Source organism: Branchiostoma belcheri, unplaced genomic scaffold, assembly GCF_001625305.1.
Source record: "Branchiostoma belcheri isolate BF01 breed outbred unplaced genomic scaffold, Haploidv18h27 scaffold11, whole genome shotgun sequence".
NCBI classification, from domain to species: Eukaryota; Metazoa; Chordata; class Leptocardii; order Amphioxiformes; family Branchiostomatidae; genus Branchiostoma; species Branchiostoma belcheri.
Window position 1 is genome coordinate 250,740 of NW_017802491.1, and position 24,356 is coordinate 275,095.

Here is a 24,356-nt window from a genome sequence, read left to right on the forward strand (position 1 = left end):
TCGAATTCTATAAACAAGACGAACTTGTGACTACCTCTTGTAGTTGATCAAGTGGTGATTACATGCCACGTGAGGAGTCCTCTTAAAGGAGTGTCGCATCTTTTTTCAAAGAAAAGCACGTGTCAACAGCTGAACATGTAGGTTGGTATTGTTATGCACATGTACGTATACGGTCCATTATGATTCTACTGGCTCTGGTTTGAACCGGTTTTGTCTTACTTGGCTGTCTGTTGTGCTGTTAGGCCTAGATACAGGCGCATACTCAAAAGTAGACCGCAAAACCCCTACAAACACCGGTACTTTCTTTCTTTCTTTCTCCCTCCCTCTCTTTCTTTCTTTTTTTTTGCTACCACACCATCATTACATTTCCAACGTAATTGTAAACATTAATGTTGACGGTTATGCTGACATTTCCAACAAAAGACTACGGCAATGTGCGATGGTTGACACGTTGATTGTGCATTGGGAAACATTACCCTGCATCGTGAAGAAAGAAACATTGGTATCACCCGACGTGATATCTAACAAGTCAAACATTGACGACTTTAAACATTGCAAGGCAGATCAATACACAAATAATTAATGTGTGTCCTATTCAGTTTCACTACCCTCGCGATATTGTTGCATCAAATATCCGTACTACAGAAGAAGTCACTTTGAAATACTAGCTACGTGGCTAATTACCTCCATGAAAAACGGAGGTACTGTTTTTGGCCTGGATGATCGAACGGGCTGCGACGGCTTTTAGCAGGTCAGTAGGTGGGGTGATTGACCTTGGTATTGCAGCAGGAATTTTTTAAATATATGGTCTTTTCTCATGTCAATGATCTTTAAGAACCGCTGGCTGGATTGCGATTATGTTTGGTACCTGGGTAGACGCTGTGAAACTTTGCGTAACTTTTTAATAGATTTATTTCAGATAGATGGCGAAACATTCTGCATTTATTTGGAATTAAATGTTATCTTCCTTTTTTCATTCCGCTGGTATTGCAGGGAGTTACAGTTATCTTCGCCAAGAAGGTTATGTTTTCGGGTGCATGCGTCTGTTGGTGTGTCTGTCTGCGTGCAGCATATAACACTAGAAGTCGTGCATCGATCGTAATGACACAATTGGCACCTGGAAATGATTAGATTTCGGATAACATCGTCTGGCGAAGATGTGACATCGTGGAACTCTAGTTTTCGTTCTGCACTGAGGTGGGTGGCGGAGGTTGTCGTCATGTTGTGTCCTAAAACTAGGCCGGGAGTCCTTGAAGAAAGTGTTCCCTTCCCTTGCCTTGTGGCCTTAGAATAGAACCTCGTGTTGTGTAACGGCTCGGTTACTGGTATTCCAGAAGATTACTGCTGTCAGCGTTTGTCTGAATAGAAGAATTAAGACATTGCATTGTTTGAAATACTCGACATCTTGTCTGAGGCAATATTAACAAAACTCTAATAGCTTCTTGGTCGATAATTTGATTGAAACAAGCGATCAAAATCCTATCATTATAACGCTGGTAACAGTTCACGTATGTCAAAAATGCACAGCTTGTTTCAGGTAAGCAAATGCAAAGTTAAAGCTGTGAGGATGAATGGCGTTCACTAGCTGACCGTGGAGCGTTCACAGAGTCTTGTCAGTTCATGTCAGTTACTGAGTGCATTTCAGGTAACTTGATTTTTTTCTATTATTGTCAATCTGTTTGCTGCAAGACATCAAGTTAGGTTCATAGTGAGGAACAATGCAGTGGCTTTCGTCGACGCACCCTGCGGCGGATCCACACTCTTTATAGTAGAGCTAATTTCGGGTACTAATGACTGTGTAATGTGTTTTTTGTTGTTGTCGTTATTGTCAATCTTTCTGCTGTGAGGCTTCAATTTTAGGTTCATAATGGCCAATGGCCTTTGCTGACGCACCCTGGAGCAGATCCACACTCTTTGCAGTAGAGTTCATCTCAGGTACTATCCTGTTTTTTTATAGTTGTTATTGTCAATGTTTCAGCAGCGATAGTTCATGTCAGGTACACTGTGATGGGCAATAACTTAATTTTATTTCGCCATTGCATCCTGGGCGGTTTGTTTTGTTTGGAGATGGATGTTATAGGTATGGGCTGTAGAGTATATATTTTGTTGAAATACAAGTTTCCATGCGGCCATCAGCTGTCCAGGCGGGTCAGAGGTCACTTACAAGTGCCTGTTAGTGTTGACTGTTGTATTCACGTGAGTTTCCAGCTTATAGAATTTTCTTATTTTGGACCAAATGGGCACTTCAGAGGTTTGAGTGCCCTGAGAATGTGTGTTTTTAAAGATATAAACTCAAGTAAACATAAAAAAATACGTATAACGTATATTAACATAGAAAAGACTAAAACTTTAGAGGTCTTTGCCCTCGCATGCCTAAAAATATAAGAGGTCTATCACCTCGTATCGCATGCCTTTCAAAGAATCTTCATGTAACATGCCAACAGAGACGCTCACCAAGTTGTCTTGCTTCGGAGGCTACCGCTGTGCGTTGTCTCTTCATACCTGTCTGTAAAGACGGCATAGCGGGCGTTAGCTGTCACTGTCAGTAACGGCACATCTCCGTATTCTAACTACTGTAGTATCCAGTATTACTTGCGTAGTCTACTTGGACAGGTGTGGGCGATAGAAACCTTTTCATTAATCTAATCAATTCTGGATACACAATATAACCTAAGGCACGTTTTGTGTATACCGCAACCAGATAATGAAAGGTCTTAATTTAAATATAGATTTAATTAGTTCTTGTTAAATATGACGTCATTTTATGACGCCATATCTACGTTCTTGCCATGGGCATATCGACATTCTATCAGACAGTTCTGTTGTTTTTATGTAACTTGTTGCTTTACGGGAATAGCTTACTCAGACGGTTACAGTCAATCACACCTAATGACGTCATAATGACGTCATTTGTATTCGTAATACATCATAATGCCACGATGGTCTTCCTAATGATTTAAATTTACTACTACATCATTCTCTGAAAAGTTGTTGGTCATCGTATCATTAGTCTAGAAGCTATAGGGAGTGGGCCTCAAAAGCCCCTTCCCCGTCCCAAAATATCCAGGGTATGAATAGGGTTAACGCTTTAGTTTGTACTTTGTTTAGATATCCTCGCTGATACACTCTGGTGCTCAACTCTCTGCAAATTAGTCAATTGTCAATTGTCTTCCATGTTAATCATGAAGCATCTATATTGAAACTCCACTCCTGTATAATTGCAAATTGTCCACACAACGACCTTAATGCAAAAGGCAAAATTATTTCTGAAAAATACTGTTAATTCTTATAAATGTGGATGCGTACAATGCGTACTTTAGCCTGTTTTCCTGCCTCCACACCATGCTGACTCACCTGTCATTCCCTGCACTTTATCACTAAGTTTTCTCACTGTTAACCTTACCCCAACCCCGCAGTCACCATCAACACTCTATACTGGTTAGTTTTTCGCTGCTTACTCTAACCTTATCTGTATCTGTATCAATATAGCCGGTGTAACCGCCCCTCGGCTTAACACACCAGCTTCGCAGGCACGCGGCGCGGCGGCATCTGGCTACATTACACCGATCGACTTGTTACACCTAACCCTTAAACATCTAACTCAGTCTAAACATTGTTTAAAGCTATCTAATGATAATGCCCCTACTGTACTTGGTAACAGCGAGTTCCACTCTGTGATACTTCTAGGAAAGAATGAGTTTTTGAACACCCCAAGCCTTGGTTGATAACTCTGGTATGGCTATTTCTTGTTCTCTTCTGGGCTGGTATTAGGTACTTAGCAGTTGGTAAGTCCATTCTAAGCCTAACCCTCCGGTCCTAATACCGTCACCACCACACTTTATGTTGCTTACGTTCGCTGCTAGCCCTAACCGCATGATACCATTATCACTCCCACTCTATACTAGTTAGTTGATCGCAGCTAACCATAACATTAACCCTAACTAGAAGATACCATCATCACCCACACTATGCTGGTTAGTTGCTCACATCGTTACGAGTACTAGTATATAGCCGAATCAAAGTGTGTGATCAAGGCATGGAGTCGACTTGGGGGCAAGACTGCTGTTTGCTGTTGAAACATACTTTAACTCGGGATTAAGGTATACCTATGCCATTCTTTCTCGCCTCCGCATCGACACCTGCAGCTTAAACCACAATCTGTCCATGCTTATCCTGTAGCTGTGGGTGCCGATGCGAAAGCATTCCTCATTATATAATTACATACTTCACTGCCCTAACTATGCCCACCAAAGTATACGCCTCCTCGATAGACCTGGAAAACTTCAGTGTTCGATCACTTTATCTGATAGTGCATATCTTATCTATTGCATATCTCATACACAATGGTCGCTATAATAAGCTGTATGTTACTAAAAAAGATTTTTATTGCATTTAGATCATATTTTTGTTCAGTGATGCCGATGATAGGCCATTTTGCTCGCAGAACGTAGGACGAGACTTGCAGCATGTTCTGTCACGAAGGAATAACCTGGCATAGAGATCCAATCGTCTGTAACTAATTCTATGGAAACGAGAGTACCTTTGTTCAACATAAAACAAACATGCCGGCAGGTCGACCTCTTAAACTCAAACAAAGTCAAAAGTGTTATCGTCGTCTGAGTGTCCCCGCATAATCTCTGGAGAGAACTCGCGTGGACGCAAACGTGTCAACAAAGCCAACGATTCGACGCCGCAAGCAAGCTTCCACAAAGGTTCACTCTGTGCGTTATCTACTCGAGCTCTCTTTCGTATGCTTTGGCCTCCACGGCTCTCTTCTCCAATAAGAATGCTTGCATGCGTAGACTTGTCCTTGAAACGGTCGGTTCTGACTGAATCTAATTGCCTTAACTGTGCTTATGCAGCGTACACAAAGAACAGCAAGGCAAGGCGGCACCATCAGGATTGGCTGCTGCAGCGCCATTGCACACAGTAGCTCCGCCAATGACGAGATATCCTCAGGAGACGCTATAGTTTGAACTGGCCGGGTTTGCAGAATTGGTCACGTAGCGGGAGTCTGTGGGCGCAGTAAGCTGACAGCTGCATGCAGCACTGCCTCATTTCTTTGAAGAACGTCAGCGGCGATGAGGCATCGTGCAGAAGGAGCTGCTGCTCGTCCCTGCACTGCGTTTGCAAGGTAAGGCGTCCCCGTCATTTGACTGCGATGCGATAAAAATACTTGTTGGATTTTGAATTGTTTGCAACTGTGAGCAAAAGAATCTTACAGCCTGTGGATAGAAAATGTATATATTGCAAAAAAACGGTGTTTTGCATAAGAAATCATTCATAGAATGCTGAGTAATCATCTGGTACTCGTAATGTGAATTGTGATTATAGGGTCGTAATTGCAATAGTTTATTATTAATCTAGCTCACGCATCTGCTGCATCACTGCATGAGGTAAATTGTGTAAGATTCCCCGAACACAGTAAGATAATTGTATGCTTGTGTATGCACATATGTGTATACATAGCGGTATCTGCATTTTTTCGCATTAGGCGCCAGGATGAAACCATAGTTTTTCTGGCGGCATTGTCACTCACAAGTGTTTTGCGTGTCATTTTCTGTGGAACTTGGATGCAATATTTGCGGCCAGCATCGGTGGGTTAAGATACTTAAGTGAGGTTTGTAGAGAAGCCCACGCACACTTATCCGGGGAAACACCCGCTTGCAACTAGAGGCTGTGGCTGAAAAAAAAAGAAGCCTGAACATGTACGATACCGCAACCCGGTGTGACTTTCCCCCTTAATTTTATGACCCTTCTTTCGGTACATGTCCAACTGACTGTGCCTCGTTTGTCAAACCCAGCAATGAAAGGATGATCCCGCTCAACCGTCATTGAAAAGTATATAAATTACAAGTATGAATGTCTACAACAGTGTCGTCTGGTCTATAGTCGCGCAGGATGTTCTGCAACAGGCGATATGTGCAGTAAATTTAGAAGCATGTTGCGGCTGCGCTTGTACCGGTGCACCCCAGCCAAATGTAGTTTACTGTGCTTGTAAATAAATCATTGGATTGAGTAGATATGGCAAGCGGTGTCACTTGGGCCATGTTATCTTGACAGTAAATTCTACGCCGCGTGCGATGTATACAGTAGATTTAGGAGCATGTTGCGGCTGCGTTTGTTACCCACCCAAGCATTAAATGTAGTTTTACTGTGTATGTCAATCATTGGATTGAGCAGACCGGGGGAGCGATGTCACCTGGCCTATACAGTCTCAATAGTAAATTCCGTGCCGTGCGATATGTACAGTGGAATTGAGGTATATTACGGCTGCGTTTGCTACTCAGCCAGCCAGTAAATATAGTTTTACTGCGCACGTCAATCATAGAATTGAGGAGACCGGGGGAGCGATGTTTTGAATGGCACCGAAAACTGATGGGTAAGCTCTCCATAAACTGCGGTCAAGCACATTTTTAACCTGAAATGTCCCGCAACCTGGGATAATGTTATTTTGACGTGTTGCTAACTGTGGGAGCCAGCCAAGCTAAGCCATTTTCGCGGCGAGTAATTTTGCCACCCATCAGCATTTTGGGCTTCTAGTACCTATAATTCAATGTGTTGACCTTTACATTTTAGAAGCTGCTAGCATTTCAGTAAAACATTTTTATGGATGTTTTCAACCATAAAAACTATCTTTTAACGTTGTGGGCGACAATTGGGTTGAGCAGGAAGATTGTCCCACGCCTTCTCTCGCATTTTTGCTTGTCTTACTAAGTAGATAAGGTACAGGCACGATGGTGGAATAATTCCCTTGGCTCGAAACTGGCATATGTAGCTTTTGACTTTTAGTGTTCAGCGTTTATCTTGTTGTAACATGGCACTCACAGCTTAAATAAACTGGAAAGGAGGTACAGAGAAGAGTTCGTAGATAGCCTTTTCTACCCATTTTTAAAAGCCGTATTCCTTCCGTTGCGATGGTGTTGACTAGTAGCGTGGTTCAAGCAAAGAGCAAGACATAATGGCATGTCAATCGAGGCCACCGTTTTCGCCTGCGGCAGTGAAATAGACTTATGCATTCGCCCTTGTACTTTTCTATGGTGAATACGTGCGAGGCAGGACGTTTTTCGATGGATCGGACACGCCAGTCTAATCATGTCAGGTCACCAACTTGCGCACTTTTGCTCTGGCGGTTCAGTCAACAACATGGTGAAGAGAATGAGACTTGACAGCTACCATTCCAACTCACAAGTTACCATTTCTATATATTATGTAAAGGTCTGCTTAGATAAATTGTTGGGCGTTGTATCTTGAGCGTACGTCAGTTAACAAAACGACATTGGGGTGCACAAGAACCTATTTCCGAGACTCAGGGCTACATAGAAACAAAATTAATTTTTCCACACAGTTCAAAATTTGTTTAAAAAGAATCTGGGAATGTGAAGATTTAGTATATAGTTTGTTTTTGATAAAGCCTTTTTATGCATCTCTTGAGCATGAGGATGAACAATTTACATAATCATTCAAATAAACCATGTTTGTATTTAATTTAATCGACATCACTAGTAGAAATAAAATTCTACAAGCCCTAAAGGGGTGAATGGCATGTTTTCGTCTCAGACAAGTAGCAGAATTGGACAGGCTGGAGTGTCTGCTGGTCATGACCTTGCATTAGCTGCAGCAGCTGAGTCAGATTCCTCTCCATCAGACACTTACAAGCGCTGGCTCAACGGTTTGGGGCGATCTTATCGCACTCTGTATCCCTTGATTATTGTATAATGCAAGGTATTCCACGGTAAAAGCAAACCCGAAGAGCATTATCTATATGCTGCGAAACATACGATATTTGTCGCGGATAATAAGAGCTTTCAGGAACCACGTACACTTTAAGAGCAAGCGTTCGGAAGCTTCATCTTTCTCAGTTTCAATACCTGGTAAGCCCACGGCCAGATGTACATGTAACTACTAATGGGTTTTAATGGAGGTCATGCAGAAGGGCAAAGGGTGTTATAAAAAACTACAAACGTCTGCCGATGCTAAAGCCTATGGATACGTTGCTTACTCTGGATAAATACCTAATTGCCTGCACCTTTTCTTGAAGTGTAAGCCTCGCACCAGAAGGCTTTGTAGCGCTAAGGTGTGATTATCGTTCACAAAGACCACAATTCTAGGTCTCGCCAATTTAGGTAGTGTCTTCTGTGTCCTTGCCGATAGGATATTCTCCTAGTGGATGTCTGCGTGTCACACGAATATAGAGTATTACTGATAACACATTAATATGCAGTGGTACAAACACACCGGCAGAAAGATGCTGAGACACAGATTACTGGCGAGAGACTTTAATGGGAGCTCTGTCCATACAAACGGTTGAAGTTGGACATCAAAATCTTGCCCAGTCATGTTAATCTCTGCAAAAAGAGTTTCAACGTATTCCTTTGTGCTAGATTTTATTGCTTTATGCTCAGGTCACATTTCCAAACCGGGGCACGGTCGGACTGTTTGTATGAACAAAAAATTAACAATTCATATCAAGAATATACAGAAATGGTGCCCATTATTGTTATTAAAATCTATCTGTGCTTTGTTAACTTTTATATCGTACTTTTCGTTCCCAAGAGCTGCCCGGCCGGGCCCCGTGTGGGAATTGTTACCTCAGCATTACACGTCGGTAGTCGTTGCTTCTTTGATGATTGAATGGGTTTGTTTCTGTTTGGACCGTTTTTGTAGATAAACAGAAGGCATCTGCTGTTTATAACCTCATGCTCAATGCACGTATCATATAGATGATATATGCCGTGGATTGATGAGGTGGATTGCGGTTGGTAATCCTGCATCTGAACAACCAGGTCGTTGGCTCCATTGCCGTCCTAGCCGCTGGAGTTCTAAGAACTGGTGGGAAGCCCTTCGGAGGGAACCTTTCGTTGTCGATCCAACCGGAGAGCCACACCTCGATCACGTTAGCGAAGCTACCACACTTATCGTTAGGAGTGGGGATACTTGTGGTTGTGCTTGAGTTTGTACTTGAACACTGTGAAAATACGGAGCAACTGCACGCGTGTTACACCATGAGGCCAAGTACGTCGGTTGGAAGTTTCAGTGTCATATCTTGTATCTTGATGAAATTGCACACTGTGTACTGGCTGGTACCCTTGACAAACTAGTTTAAGATAAGATCGAGACAGTGTTTGTCAGGGGAATTGATATGTTTCTCATACGGGCTAATTGATGCATGTTACAGACGTCGTCCTCAGACATCAGACAGCCACCTGGGAGTTGTTGTTATTACCGGGGAGTTAACGTTGTATTCTGCGCACACACCCGGCTACCGGATACCCGGAGCGTCTCATTCTATGTGTGATCAGCTAGCCTCGTAACGCGCTTGTCATCACTGTCTTGGTTTCTTAATTGCCCGTCAAATGTTTTGACTAGCTGCGTGCTCCCCGGCGTGAAGGTGAGGGCTAATTGACACAAAGTTGTGTCAAACCAGATAATAAAACGCAAATGAATTACAAATCACTTCATGATGAAGCTTCTACAGTAGCGTATAATAACACCATATTACACTGGAAGAGCTCCTGATATTGAAGTGCTGAAAAATTATTAACGGTGTAGTCCATGGTGCTGAATACATAGTTGCTGTTTAGTTTTGCCCAGAACCTGTATCTGGCTGTTATTGAGCTCTGGAGCACGGTAAAATATGTTATGTAACAGGGCAATAATCAGTGCTTAAGAAGTATCGTAATACCACGGCAGCTGTAGGATTTAAAAAATCGTGTCTTCCATCGGCTACAAACATATGGTGCATAAGGAGGGGTATTGCAAAACAGGTGAATTTTCGTTTTAGCTGTGACGCGCACTTTTAGCCACAAGAGCTCATGGCGTCTTAAGGTTCTTATTGCCGGTATCACCGGTATAAACCGGCCACCGGCGTACTAGTAACACATGCACCAGTTTTGCAGGCGCACAGTTCGGCAGTAGCTGGTTAGTACCTACGTACCGCTTTCTGTCCTGATTATCACCAATGTCTGTTGTGCTATTGCTAACATACGAATGGCACTTTAACGTAACGCTCATATACAGCTAGGTGGAGTTCTGTTGTTGCCAGAGCCTAACGCCATCAGTAGAAACTTTTTTTCTCTAAAAACAATTTAAAGTGTAAACTGATTGCTTCAGCTGTTTGATTTCTGATAATAGAACCCGCAGCCTTTCCAGTGGCTACCCTGACATAATTGGGCCTGTTGGAATTGTCAATTTTAGCGTCCCCCAGTATGCCTGCCACTTCTGCACTAGCATGCAATTAAGAGCTGTGTGTGACCACGTTAGCATCGGTGGCGGACCAAAACAGAAGGGTGAAGGCAATGTTCACGGAATGAGATTCTTGAAAGGTTTACGGCAGCACCTTTGAAGGTTGGTTCTGAAAATATCCGATTACGTTTATTAGTTTCGGGATCTTTCCAGATGGCACCACGCTGCGGGCACATGACCCTAGCTAGAGAAACCTAAGACAAACTGGTCAAATATATCAGATGCATAATTGTTGAGGGATCGAAAACATTGAAAATATTGAAAAAATTGAAAATATCGTTATTCTTGTATTTTTGCCCAGGAAAAAATACTGCATTCGTGTTCAAAATTTAAGCTTGTCAGATATGGCCCATCAACGCGCACCTAAGATTGTGTTTTTGCTTGTTTATTAAGGAAATACTCAAACCAACCTGGCGTTACCTTGACCTATCGCGTCTTCTTCATTATCATGCGTGGAGTTGAATTTATCATCGTCCAAAAAAATTTTTTTTTAGGAACGTATGCAATAAAATATATTTGGTTGCAGGTCAGATGTGGATGTGTACCTCACTACAGCAATTAAAGAGCTTCGCTAGACTGCTTTGATGGCATTTGCCGAATCAACCGTATTCCGCTTCTTAGCATTTATGTTGGCAACTTCAAACGCAGCATTGACGGAGAAAAGGTCAGATGTGGGCGTTTGTTTGTGGAATGAACGTGAACATGACCTGCCCTTTGCTAGTTCCGTATGACCGGGCATACCACAGGTTAGAGAGTTACCTAAAGAGTCGACAGTCATAAGGCAAACCTCTAAGCTTATAGGTTGTTATGCTGATACATAATGGCAGTATATAGTGGGCATAGTGCAGGTGCTCAGATTGTTAAAAGTTGATGCGAATGCAACCATTAGAATCGTAAATGCCGTAGTATTAACCGTATGGCCTGGCATAGCATGCCTTGAATTTTCCAGTCACGTATACTTTTCTGTATTTCTCCCTGGCAAGTCCATAATACCAGTAACTCCCGGGCTGCGGTGTGGTGTGAAATGATTACTCTGAAATGGCGGCGGTAAAAGCCAAGGCCGTCATGCCTTTTTGACTTTCAATAACACACAATATATGCTGAGGCACTATCTTAATACCCAGGATTACTGTAGCCATACTACGTCTCCTGTACTCATAACTTCACCACATATCCATTTTTTCAAGTTCGTTTTTAAAAGCTGTCCTGTAACATTAGTTTGAATTTTTAAGTAGATAGTAAAAAAGCAAGCATTACAACCATTGAGTTTAGAGTAAGGAAACCAACTGCAATGTTCAAAGGATTTCATGTTGCATAACTTTAATCATAGCCGAAAGGCAAGCAGGGTTTTGTTGAGCTTATGCAGAGACCATCATCCCTAACAATATGTCACGGCGCCTAATTATAAGACGCACAGGTCTTCATTCAAAGACGTTCTAAAGCAGATATCGACGAAGATTGCTTAAAAATCTGTATGAATCAAGAGCTTGTACTTATCGTGCTACAGAGCACGGTTCGAGCACCCGTATTTAGTACTATGTTGTCGCTAGCAAGAATTCGTCAACACGTTCTCAGAAAAAGTCGGCATGTATTACTTTAATAGGACAGATCATAAGGTAGCAGACGTTTTAATCGCGGGGAGGTGCAGTGGTAATTTGAAAGCATGAGATTTATTGAAAGAGGCGTCAATGGGTGGCAAAACTCTGAGAGTTCGGCGCGTCTGTTGACTTGTGTACGTCTTAATCAGCTTTACGTAAGCATCTTTACCCCTGGCTTGCAACTTCTTCTGAATCGGTTACATTACGCCCATCTGTTTGCTCCTACAATGAGGACAATATGCAATAATTCCTGTTTTATTCCGTGAAAAACCGGGTAGTTTTCTATAGTGGAGCATGCATGTGGAATCATGGTTTGGACACGTTTTCTGAGACAATTATGTACTAGCTTCTATTTTTCTGTTTGAATGTGTGTAAGCTTACATGAGCTTCCTGTATCGTTTTTTGACGCCCGCCACCTGTAGCGACCATGTATGTACTATTAGCCAACGGTCTTTGGCAGCTATAATGCAAAATTCACTGATATTAAAAATAAACAAAGTCCCTCTAAATAACGCTTACAAGCAAAATATATTAGAATTTACGACCACGCATCGGTCCATGTGACGTAAATAGATGAACATAGATGCAAACTCGAGGATTTGGAGTGTCCTTCTTGACTTTGAGGCAGTTGGCGGACTTACCAAACTCACAAGTGCTTCATTTCCAATTCCAAGTTCTCTTAGTCAAAGGTAATCAAAAATGAAGTGGGGTATATACGATGGTTGTAGCATCGCTGATGACATTCAATAGTGCTTTGCCTTCCAAATAGTTTGGAGTACGTGACATATGAGTTTGGAAAAGTGCTTGATTTTCCATCAAGGAACTAGCTCCCCTATAACCTAGTGCGCCGGTCAGTCCGTTTCATAACGGGATGGCTGTGAAGGTTTCAGCTAACATTAGTCTGTTGGAAATAACGCTGCACTAAAAAGATGGTATGTGGTTTTGGAAAGACAAGTTTAAGAACGTTACAATGCTCGCTTGTTTTTCAGGCCTAGACCCGAACGCTTAATCTTGTGAATTTCACAAGAAACCAGTTTTGATGACAAGAATATATCTGATTCAGCTGTTATTCGTTCATAACGCATACAACATTTATGTTTTTCAGATATGTTAGCGACCGGAGAGCACGGGAAGTGACAATGGTACCTTTTACCTTGCCGGAAATGGTCAACAGCCGGATCGGAAGCTCACTGAGCATGTAATCGCCATCACAGAGTTCCGGTACGTCATCACGATTAGCGGACTTCAAACAGTGTCGTCCTGAAAATGTGACATTTATTACCTGAGACCATGAGTACCGTCGTACAAGACGGAAGCGGTGACTCAGCCGAACTCTGGCTCCCACGAGTTACCATGTCTGGGCCCGTCCAGGGCGGACCCGTGGACGTTACCGAGGCAATCCTCCATATGTTCAACGGCAGCAATGTCAGTGACGTGGACTGGTACCAGGACATTGACGCCAACATGGGGATCACCTCCCAGGCCCCAGACATCGCCGTGGTCGCGCTCGGCATGGTCTACTCCGTGTTCATCCTGGTGTGCGGACTGGGTAACCTGGTCCTGGCGGCGGCCATCTTCCGCTACATGAGGCTGAGAACCACGGTGGACACGCTGATAGGGAACCTCGCACTCTGCAACAGCGTGGTGGCCATACTGTGCACCCCGTTCGAACTCGGCTACTATGTGGCGAACGTGGGGTCGTGGCACTACGGCGCCGCTCTGTGCAGCGTGGTCAACTTCATCAAGATACTGGCCTTGAACCTCACCTCGTTTGTCCTACTGGCCATAGCATTTGAGAGGTAAGTTTTTTTCCAGATTAAACCGCATGTGTAGCTTTAGATCACACAATTCTTCTTCATAGGCATATGAAGTAGACAACCATACAATCTGTACATACACTCAGTAGGTACTTGTTGAAGAGCACAAGTTGTGCGCATTTTAATTGTGTTTTTTTTATATGTTATTATTCTAGAGATTTTTAACCTTTTCTGACCTAGCTCTAATTTGGTCCACCCAATAGATTCCTAGTGATTGCGAAGTCCAAGAAGCTGCAGCGGAATCGGAACCATTCTCTGTTGCCGCTGGCCTTCGTGTGGACCGCAGCGCTATCCCTGGCCTCTCCGGGTGGCCACTTCGCCACCACGCTGTCCCTACCCGACAGCCCGGGCACGGTGTGCGGAGTGAGGTGGTTCAGCGACAACGGGGAGTCCGCCATGGCCTACCACATCAGCATGGCCCTGCTGGGGTTCGTCCTGCCTGTGCTCGCCCAGGTCGCTCTCCACTCCTTCGTCGCGTTCAAAATCCTCCACAGAGAGTTCCCCGGGCACAAGAACACTTCCCATCGTACCATGCGGCTCAAGTCCCGCCGCAAGATGACCCGGATGCTGCTGATGTTCTGCGTGTATTTCCTCTGCATCGGTCCGTTCTACGTGGTCCCCATGGTGCGGGAGGTGTCCAGCGAGGCTAAGAAGGTGATCGACTCGTACGCATCCGTCGTGTACGTGTTGGAAGGACTGGCTTCCATCCACGGAGTCCTGAACACGGTGGTCTACATCGCCTTCCACGACGCCATCGTCATGACCCTGAGACGTATGTTCCGGGACTTGAGAATGACATTGACAGGACAGAAGGGGAACGGGGAAGCTTTGGAGCTCTATGGCTACCCCAGAAGGGGCACCATGTCCAAATCACACGGGCACGGGCAGTCTACACACGCCACCCCTCTCTCTCCTGTCTCCCCCGTATCTATGACCTTCCCCCATGAAGAGGTGACTTGCGTGTAGCAAGGAACACTTCGACATTTTCAGATGAGATTAAACATTCCTAGAACAATATATCCTTGACTCTTCAAAGATGTTAAGCGAAATGGTCTGAAAGACAAACAGATAAATATGTGCAATATTATCATGCTTGTTTTGGTCAATGACAGACAAAAGTATGTGTTTAAGGACGTAGGAGTTTATAAAGCTATAGGAGATATACTTCAGGCTTTTAGAAAGCCGCATGTGATCGGAGCCATATAAAGGATATTTCCAGCAGCAGTTGTGAACGAAAAAAACATTATCTCCCTCCTTTACGTGCAATCAGACGTTATGCCAAACGCTTAAATAACGGATCAGTTCCTGTAACCGCCGAATGAACCACAGAATCATCAGGGTGGAACTTTGAAGTTGTTTTATGTTTGGCTTTGTAAGTTTTCAAACCGGTTGAAATCATCCGTAGCACTCAAAAATTCGTTTGATATCATTTAATCATGCAGCCGTCCGTCCCTACCAACTGTTAGGACAGTGAAATGCGGCCATCACGAGGCTTAAAAATACATTGAGATAATTGCGTTCTTCTTTGATCTTATGTAAGCTGACATCCACGCCATTTAGAGCCAGATGGTTCCGCTGTCAAAGGAACGTTTGATTGAACAGATCTGGCAGGCACCGATGCCTATAGCCTGTTTCTTTTCATTCCAGTCACTGGAAAATATAGTAGTTGACGGAAAGGCCATTCCTTATTAGCTCCTTAACTAACACATTGTCCCTAGCGAGCTACCGCCAGTGGCCTCACATGGTAGTACACGTGTTCTCACTGCACACACAACATTTCCATAGCCGGCACTTAAAACCACTTCTTATCACTTAACTCTGTAGAAGCCATAATGTCTTACGAACTCAGACTGAGTCACGACGTAAGAGTGGTAACATGTAAGAGGAGTTTGGAACCGCAGCAATGCCAGATGCTACTGTAAAGCATATCCTGATCCTGAACTTTGCAGTGTGCTTGTTTTGTCGCGGAGCATGGAGCTTACACATGTGCCCTATGTGGCAGAGACTGCCATACTCGCATAGGTTTGTTCAGCCATAGACAATCATGAAGCTTAGGATTTTACCGTGGTCAACACTGACCGAAGGAGGCCATATAATATATATATATATAATATATATAGGAAGTTTACAATTTCAAAAGTATGTTTCAGTTGTTAGTTTCCTTAGGAAAATTTGTCGCTTCAAAAGTGATTTTGTACATAATCATGGGCAATGAAGTAACCAAAACATAAGGTGAAATCTTTTACAGTCAGTCAGTGAAGAGTTTCGATATTTTTAACTAAAGCTAAAATCTACAGACATCAGATGCGCACAAGTGTTTGTATACCCAGATCTGTATCTCAATTTAATGGCTTATAAAAAAACAAAACACACTGGCAGAAACGCGAACAAGTAAAGTTATATAGATGCAGACAGACACACATGCACGCGCACATGCACGCATACACAAACCCATTCGACACACACACAGAGGGAAAAGAAAAAATAAACACAAGTAGAGGTAGAGAGAGAGAGAATCTTACTGAAGAGAGTTCTATTTTGACAGATGAATCTAGAATCAACCAGGTTTCCCACTTGTACTGAATGGTGCTATGTATACGGACCAATATTATGCTTCAATTGCCGTGATATGTTTATTGTTTTTCCAGTATTTACTGTTCTAAAGTTGTCATACAAGAAACTGATAATAACTGTCATATTTATAAGAATTTGTCCTCTGATTTGACCCAACATTTTGGGCCAGTATGTGGGACGCTAGTTTACCTGAGAGAAATCCAGATGAAAGTTTAGGTCAACAGTTTGGACAGCACGGTACAAACATGTAAAAAAAACAGACAATCTTAGTGGAACGCTTATGTAAATCTATGATTTGATCATTCAAAACGCTAGCTAGATGCTGCATCAGTTTTGAAGATATGGATGAACATGTGACTTTTTTGTATTTGGCTGATTTCTTGTTGGGAAGGTGTTTCGTATTACTAGTATGAGAATGATTCAGCCAAATGATCTTATCCTTATGTTATCCAAGAGAATATTTGAAAGTTGTGCCACAATGTAACTGTTATATGTAAATCGTAACACTAGAAAGCCAAAAAATATCGTTCCACGTTCAAAGATGTGCCAAAGTTGGTTCAGCGTGCAATATGGTTAATTTGTGTACTTGGTTTAGTACAACAAGGCAATAACACAAAACTTTGCATGAATTTGGACGAAGTCTTTGTAAATACACTCTACTGTATCAACCGTCATCACAGAGTTTCTACAGCAGTGCAATAATGTCACTTATGAAATATTGCAGTTATTTCGTTCGTACCTGTTACAGGTTTCATGTATATTTTCTAACTTTGACGTTTAAAACTTGTCAAGGTAAAAAAAAGATAAAGAAATCTTGGCATGCATTAATGTTGTTTTCTTTTGTAAGAGCCAGCCAATATATAGATATATTCCAGAATGGAGGAATTCAAACTACATTATCACGATTGAACTTATTTCTGTGTATTTATACAGTATGCTACAATGCTACAGACTCAATGATTTGTGTATAAATGCATACTCCAGACATAATAGATATCTTTTAATATGATGTGTTATTAAAAACTGATGTCATCTCTGTTTACTCAAGAAAAACTGGAAGGGTACTCCATTGTAAAAGACTTGAGCTTTTGTTATGAAGGTAAAGAAATAAAGCTGCTGTGTACATATATATACATGCGTCACGTCGTCTGTTGCCCTATCTTTCCAAGAAACATGTTTGCTGTAGGCAAGCACTGAAAGGTCAGAAGTTCCTTCTTTATTTCAAAGTAAATAAATATTCTCCAGAGGGGAAAGTAAAGGCCAAGTGCGGAAATATTCAAGGAAGTACTTTACAGGAAGGCGGGGCGGGGCTTGAGGAACCGGTCGGGTGCAGCTAGGGTCAAAGTAGAACCTCCGTGTTCCGGTGTAGCAGTCAAGACACTACCCCTGCCCAAACTGTACCCGGATCGTTCTGGGAAAGAGTATAGTCCGATTTGCTATAATCAATGTAGCAATGACATCTGAGATCAATACTAATGACATTAAATCGATGGTTATTTTATAGAGATAACTTTATTCTCGATCAGAGCAAAATAATGATTGTTTACGTACAATATAAGGTCCTCTTGCATGGAAACAACAAAGATACTGCATTCTAATTTTACAACTCTTTTTCTTAGTCCAGATCATACAAAGAAGTATCAACAAAGTGGAGTTGTATGTGTGTAGCTGTTGTATATACACTATAAACCGTTATAAAAAATACTACAATAAGGCAGTTAAAGTGTCACACGGATTGATTGCCACCAATGGGTAGTCGCCCGATATTGTTATACGATGGCAGGTTGAGCATATTCTTGTACTCTCCAAGCAGAGGTTGTGGGGGAATAATCATTAGCTTTTTATATATATGGCCCGTTTTTTGTCGCTACCCTGACCCTAGGATCTACTTGGAGATTACCATTCTTGGACCAGCCAAGCGTGCGTCGTATAATCTCCAAGCAGATCCTAGCTATAGGGCCGCAAAAATAGAGTATCAAATTGGCCAGGCAGTATCCAATTGGTCAGAGAGGGTCCATGCGCGACCCAAGGATCTGCAGAAAGCCGCATCGGATAAAGTTATTAATACGCAATTGTTACCTAATCAAACCGCAATCAATCCGGGTTGCGACAAAAAAAAAACGGGCCATGTATAAAAAGCTAACGATCATTTCCCCACAACCTCTGCTTGGAGAGTAGTGTCGTACAGAATTCAGCTTTTCCCGGAAAAGTTAAGGGTGTCGTTGTCAGTAGTTGGTTTTGTTACAGCCTGCTTGATTTTGTTGGTCTTTAATTGTAGTTTTACCTTCCGAAAAGGTGGAAGCGACCTCGACTTGAGGGTCCCCTCGTCATTCGTTGACGTCAATGTTGCCAATGATGACTCCAGGACGTTGCACTGTTCATGAGTTTGTTTGCATGGTTTGCCGTATCCAGTCAGCTAATGAGGGAACTCTGGCGTACACGCCTGGGGCGTCGGCGCGTGCGCAGCCGTGCCCCCAGCTCACAACCCCCTGCAGCCAATGAGCGCCCGTGGATGACTGACAGACGAGAGGACCGCCACTGTCACCCTGGAGAGAGAAGATAATATTATCATGAACTAGAGTTCCACGATCTCATACCTTCACTAAATGATGATAACCTTTACGAATGATGTTTCCCATTGATGGCATGCAAATACGGTCTTCATTTTGCATAAATCATAACAGTTGACTATATCGTTTAAAAAAATAACAGGGCTTTGCCAGTCTTACCAAAGCAGTATCGTAACAAGCCGCTAAGGGGCCAAAAATTTAATCATTTCGAGGTCCCTTCAAGAACTACCCACGTAACAAGTCATCTAGATCCATCGACAACGTCTCTGAGCTATTCACAGTCACACATCTACATGGTCTCGAAAACATGACCTTGTTGGTGAAGGTAATTACCACACAACAATTGTGCTAAAACTGTGGTTTTATTTTGAAGTAGTTTTAAAATGATGACTTACCTGACAGGAGTCGACCCCTCCCTCCGGATACCCTGCACACACCATGGACTGCGGGTGGATCGTGTGGAGTCCCTCCCCCCGCTCGGCCAGCTGGGCGTACATCTCCGAGCAGGCCGTGCTGTTTACGATCGGGACGTTTGCCTGCTGCAGGCGCCTTGCAGTTGTGCTACCTGTAGCGTCCAGCAAGAGTGTTTAGTTTAGTTTAGTTTAGTTTAGTTTAGTTTAGTTTAGTTTAGTTTAGTTTAGTTTAGTTTAGTTTAGTTTAGTTTAGTTTAGTTTAGTTTAGTTTAGTTTAGTTTAGTTTAAACAAGAGCTCCAATGACTTCATACCTTAATTCGCGAAGTGGCGTTGACCAAAGTTTGCAAGTCTTATATTTAGAGAGAAGGACGTAGCATTTTTTGTGTGTAAACGGCTTCTTAAAACATGACCTAATTGTGTGTGTGTGTGGGGGGGGGGTAATGACGGTGTACCTTCTAGAAAACGGCCCCATCCAGTAATTGTGCACACGGCCCCCACATCTGCCTCCATAGAGGCATCCGGCAAACAGACGGGGTGGACGTAGGCTGTGTACGTCACCGGTGACGTCATCTTCAACAGGGCGATGTCGTTCGTTAGGAGGCTGTTATTGTAGCCCGGATGGATGAAGATCTCCTCCGTAAAGATCGTCTTTTCGGTGCCGTCGTTAAGGTAACGGTCGAACTCCCCAAAGGTCAAATACGGCTTACTGCCGCTGGGGAGAGATTAAACACATGGCAGATGAACAATCAGTGACGTCAACGTGGTTCCGCAGTGGTAACTTAAAGCGTTCACAGGTAAAGGGGATATTTTTGGCAGACGACAAAATAATAACAAAGCGAGAATAAAAAGCTGGTAGATAGCTGGCAGCTTAAGATGAAGTAAACGTTCATGATATATTTGTATCATGCAATATTGACCACAAAGTCTACACTGTACATGCAACATGCATGGATTGACTTCTTCAGTTGACTGGCAAGCTTAAAATGTTGCCAGGTCAATACTTTTCTTAACATCCACTATTTTTGTGTTTACAAAGCTTAATACAAACTTGTATTCACAGCAGGAGAATGTAACAGACAATAAATTAAATGCTCACCCGTCCACACAATGCGCAGCGGTCACAACCCACTGCTTGTCCACTAGCGTCCCCCCACAAAAGTGGTATTTCCCGTCGATCCAACTTCGGATTGACACCTGCCAGGGCCAACTTCCGGGTCTTGCGTCATTTCCGCCCACAATGCGTCCGGATCCAGCTGCCAACCTTGACCATGGATTCGGACCAATGACAGGGACTCCACAGCCACTGGCTAGTGACGTAATAGTAGGGACGAAATTAGCAACTGTAATGCTATCATAAAATTCATTTGTATACATAGTTACTAGTACTTGTTTGAAATTAACACTTTTGAAATTAACATAAGAGATTGTTCTATCTCACCTAGAGTGTTTGGACCAGTCACTATGGTCTTCTTCAATAGAATGACCCAGTGAGGCAACAAAATTTAAAACTTTAAACATAGAACTTTAATGTCAGCACGTTAACACTGTATGGCAATATCTACTGTATGTTATTGTGCTAGTGTAGTGGTGTGCCAACTACGTGTTGCATTTTGCTTAACAGATAAGACATACAAAGTTACAAACAGTTAATAATCATAAATCATATATAATATATTCAACATCTGTTAAAGTTCTTAACATAGCCTTGAAATACCTGAGTATGTTGCGTTGAATCCTTGGCCTGGCCCTTTGTTGTTGCTTTTAAAGACCACGAAAACTACGTTTGTTTTCGATTGAATGTTGAAGGGCTTCTTTGAGTTGCAAAGTTTACCTGCCAAAAGAAATTGGTGATACAATCTTAATCGGAACTTCACACAAATTGATTCATAAATATTGAAAACTACATACCTATGAATATATCTATACATATATCTATAATGAGAAATTAATTATTCGCTTAGGAAAATAAATATATAGGTAAGAAAAAAACGAAACCAAAACTTACCTCCTCCAAGAGGTAGCACACTTTCTCCCTTTGTCTCATAGACGCCTACGTAGTCCTTACACCCCATGGTGTGGAACTTGTTGAATGTGATCTTGATTGTCCGGCCTATGCCGGTAGTGATGCGCCAGACACACAGCTTTCCGGCCGGGTAATTCTGGGGGTAGTTGGGGGACAGAATGGTGCCGACTTCACCACTTCTCTCCCCACCACAGTCTGAGTCTGTAAAATAGAAAAGCAATAATATATTTAAAGACAGTCTATATGTATCCCCAATGTTATTCTACTGAAGAACCTTTCAAGAGGACCTCAAAAGGGCAAACATAACCTGGGAATAGGCTGAGGGAGCAGCAGCCACTAGACCCAGACGGAAGCTTGCTGCCCAATGTGCCTGTAGGGACAGGAGGTCTAAGGTTATTCTACTGAAAAAAAAAACGTTTAGTCTGCATCGATATCACAACAACGTAACGCCTTCGCTGAACATTCAAGTCGTCGTAGGACGTTTTTTATGTCCTGGACTTTTCAAGCAGGCTTTGACAAAACCAACCACTGACAACGACAACATTTTCCGTAATAAGACAGCTGAATTCTGTATGACGCATGCACGGCTGGTCCAAGAAAGTGCTCAACTTGCGATCGTGCAACAATCGGTATTATGTGGGGTCGTGTACGTGGCGTAGGAGTGCTAGACTCGGAGCCAAGAGGTCCCGGGTTCGTTTCCTGACATGCCATCGATCTTGTGGAAAGGCACTTTACACAACTTTCCTCACTTCACTCAGGTGAAAATGAGTATTGTGTTGCCCCCTGTGTTGCTGACGGCATTAATATAAGTTGAAAAAAACTTGAGTGTGTCACCACGTCTTGTGATTACATGTTGGAATATCTTAAAAAATCGGTATGTGAGCGGGGCCCTGTTTAGATACAAAGAACGGCACCTCACCTGATGTATCCAGTGCTCTTTGCAGCTTTCGTGGTAACGGACGCGCCCCGGCGACAGAGAAGGGCACTAGACACACCAACATGGCTACTGCGAACGACAAGCTGGCGCAAGGCTGCATCTTAAGAAAGTTTGGTGAAGGTCGTCACAGCTCAAGTCGTGTGTAAACTTCGGTTCCTGATGTTTGAACAAGAGCAGAATCTTTTCCTTTAAGTAGATATTTTTCTCATTAACATTTACGTCAGCGAGTGTAATGTACAGCTATTTGAATTTCCTGGGGGACCCAGTGTTCAAAAAGAAGACCTATCGTTCTCATTAACATGATCGACTTACGATGTAAATATTCTCCTGGGGCCCGGGAAAACGAAGAAATATTGCGTGTTAATCACCATGTCACTCACTCACTCACTCACTCACTCACTCACTCACTCACTCACTCACTCACTCACTCACTCACTCACTCTCTTTCTTTCTTTTTGATGATTTCCATTCATTTAGTTTCTAGACTACTTGGTGGTTGGTGGCCCCCTCAGGTAGGACATTAATATGTAACGTCACGCCCTTTAGGGTATAGAACGTCACTGGTTACGTCAGGGATTCAAATTTTGAAACACCTGAGGGACCAGTGATTGAAGTTAAGAGAGATAATGAAAGGGAAAACGCTCAAGTATTCAAATAAGACATAGTTTATGTCAGATATCAAAACCGGAATTTCCGATGCAGTACAATAGCAAGCCGCTGGGAGGCCCATAATCAAACTTTTTTGTCGATGCCTACCAAGGAGGTGTGTGTGTGTGTGTGTGTGTGTGTGTGTGTGTGTGTGTGTGTTTGTGTGTGTGTGTGCATGTGTTTGTGTATGTGTGCGTGTGCACGTGTGTCTTAAAATACCCTTATTTTGGTGCTGTTTTTTGTTGTTTTTAACGGTTCAGCCGTACGAAGCTATGGTAAGAACTGCCGCAACTGTAGAATCCTATGGTAAATATTGCAGTAGTGCAGATCGTTGATTACAGTTTTTTATAGCCTTCATACTCATAGTGCAATTGATGAATAACAGGAAGTGTTAATGTATGCACTCTGAAGGGAATGAAGGGAATGCTGAAGGGAATGAACATGCAGCTACTAACAATGCTTGGCAAAGACAGGTAGAGAGAGAAAAAAGTCACCAAAATATACTCCAAAACCATTGCGTTGAGTACATATCTACAAGGAAAAAGGGACCAGCAAAATACTTTGGGACAAGTTTGATTCATTTATTCTTTCCATCAATCCAGGCGCAGATATTAAATAACATGGACAATAGTCATTTACATATAGATGACAAAAAATCAACTTAAACGCTCATACATTAATCAGGTCGTATGAAAGTGTTCTGGTAGGAGGACCAGTCGGCAATAGTGTGGACAGTGTGAATGCCCCTGAGCTGGCATAACTGCCGGGCCGCGATAACGTTCGATAACGGGTTCCAGTCCGGGCCGTACTTTACGGTACGGCCCCGTCCGGAACCGAACGATTCGAACGCGTTTCGCCCTAACCGCGTGTGCCCCTTTCGAAAATTCGAATACAGAATCCGGACGTTGGAACTGATGTTGTTGCATTTGAGGGTTTAGGGGCACCAACTTTTGGCTCATATTGCATTGAAAGGCGCGTTTTCTTGGGTGGGTATGATATAAATAAAATACAACACGGGGTATTCCGCATCGCCCTCGGTCCCGGCCCTCCCGCGAGTCGGATCGCCCTCCGGCCTGCGGCCGTCGGGCGATCCGTCCCGCGGTCGGGCCGATACCTCGGGCGATACGGAATACCCCGTGTTGTATTCTATATGAACAGGTTATTTTCGAACGCTAATACTCATGTTACAAAGGAGTTCGACATCAAGGGAGATGAAACCATTTCTTCCTTCAAAACTACGCCAAGGGGACCTTGTTAATTTCCACAGCTGTCGTCATCAGACGTCATTGCCTCAGGCGTTTGGATCTGTTGTTGTCGCCACGGCGGTAAGAGACAAAAACATAGCACGTGTCGTCAGCTGTGCCTGATTCAACGGTCTTCAAACCATTGTCAAATCAATGTCATTCTGTAGTTAACATAAGACTATGAGTTAGGAAATAACTCCTAGTCTATAGACAATTGAAGTGCTGAAAGGGAATGGTGGAACATTGCTCTTTAATACGATGTAAAACAGCAGTTGTCTGGAATAGA

The 24,356-nt window shown here is 42.9% G+C and overlaps 2 protein-coding genes across 2 annotated transcripts; one reads left to right on the forward strand and one right to left on the reverse strand.

Annotated features, from left to right (window-relative positions):
* The first annotated feature begins 1,555 nt into the window (after positions 1-1,555).
* On the forward strand, positions 1,556-15,649 carry LOC109486108 (prokineticin receptor 2-like). Its single transcript, XM_019789801.1, has 4 exons — positions 1,556-1,645; positions 4,863-5,134; positions 12,949-13,642; positions 13,864-15,649. Exons 3-4 carry the CDS (start codon positions 13,134-13,136, stop codon positions 14,624-14,626), a joined length of 1,272 nt encoding a protein of 423 aa, XP_019645360.1. The 5' UTR covers positions 1,556-1,645; positions 4,863-5,134; positions 12,949-13,133; the 3' UTR covers positions 14,627-15,649.
* A 2,541-nt stretch (positions 15,650-18,190) lies between these two features.
* On the reverse strand, positions 18,191-22,359 carry LOC109486443 (trypsin-2-like). Its single transcript, XM_019790276.1, has 7 exons — positions 22,161-22,359; positions 21,224-21,442; positions 20,933-21,049; positions 20,315-20,525; positions 19,671-19,930; positions 19,200-19,369; positions 18,191-18,780 (listed from the first exon to the last, which is right to left on the reverse strand). Exons 1-7 carry the CDS (start codon positions 22,276-22,278, stop codon positions 18,613-18,615), a joined length of 1,263 nt encoding a protein of 420 aa, XP_019645835.1. The 5' UTR covers positions 22,279-22,359; the 3' UTR covers positions 18,191-18,612.
* Between the last annotated feature and the right edge of the window lie 1,997 nt (positions 22,360-24,356).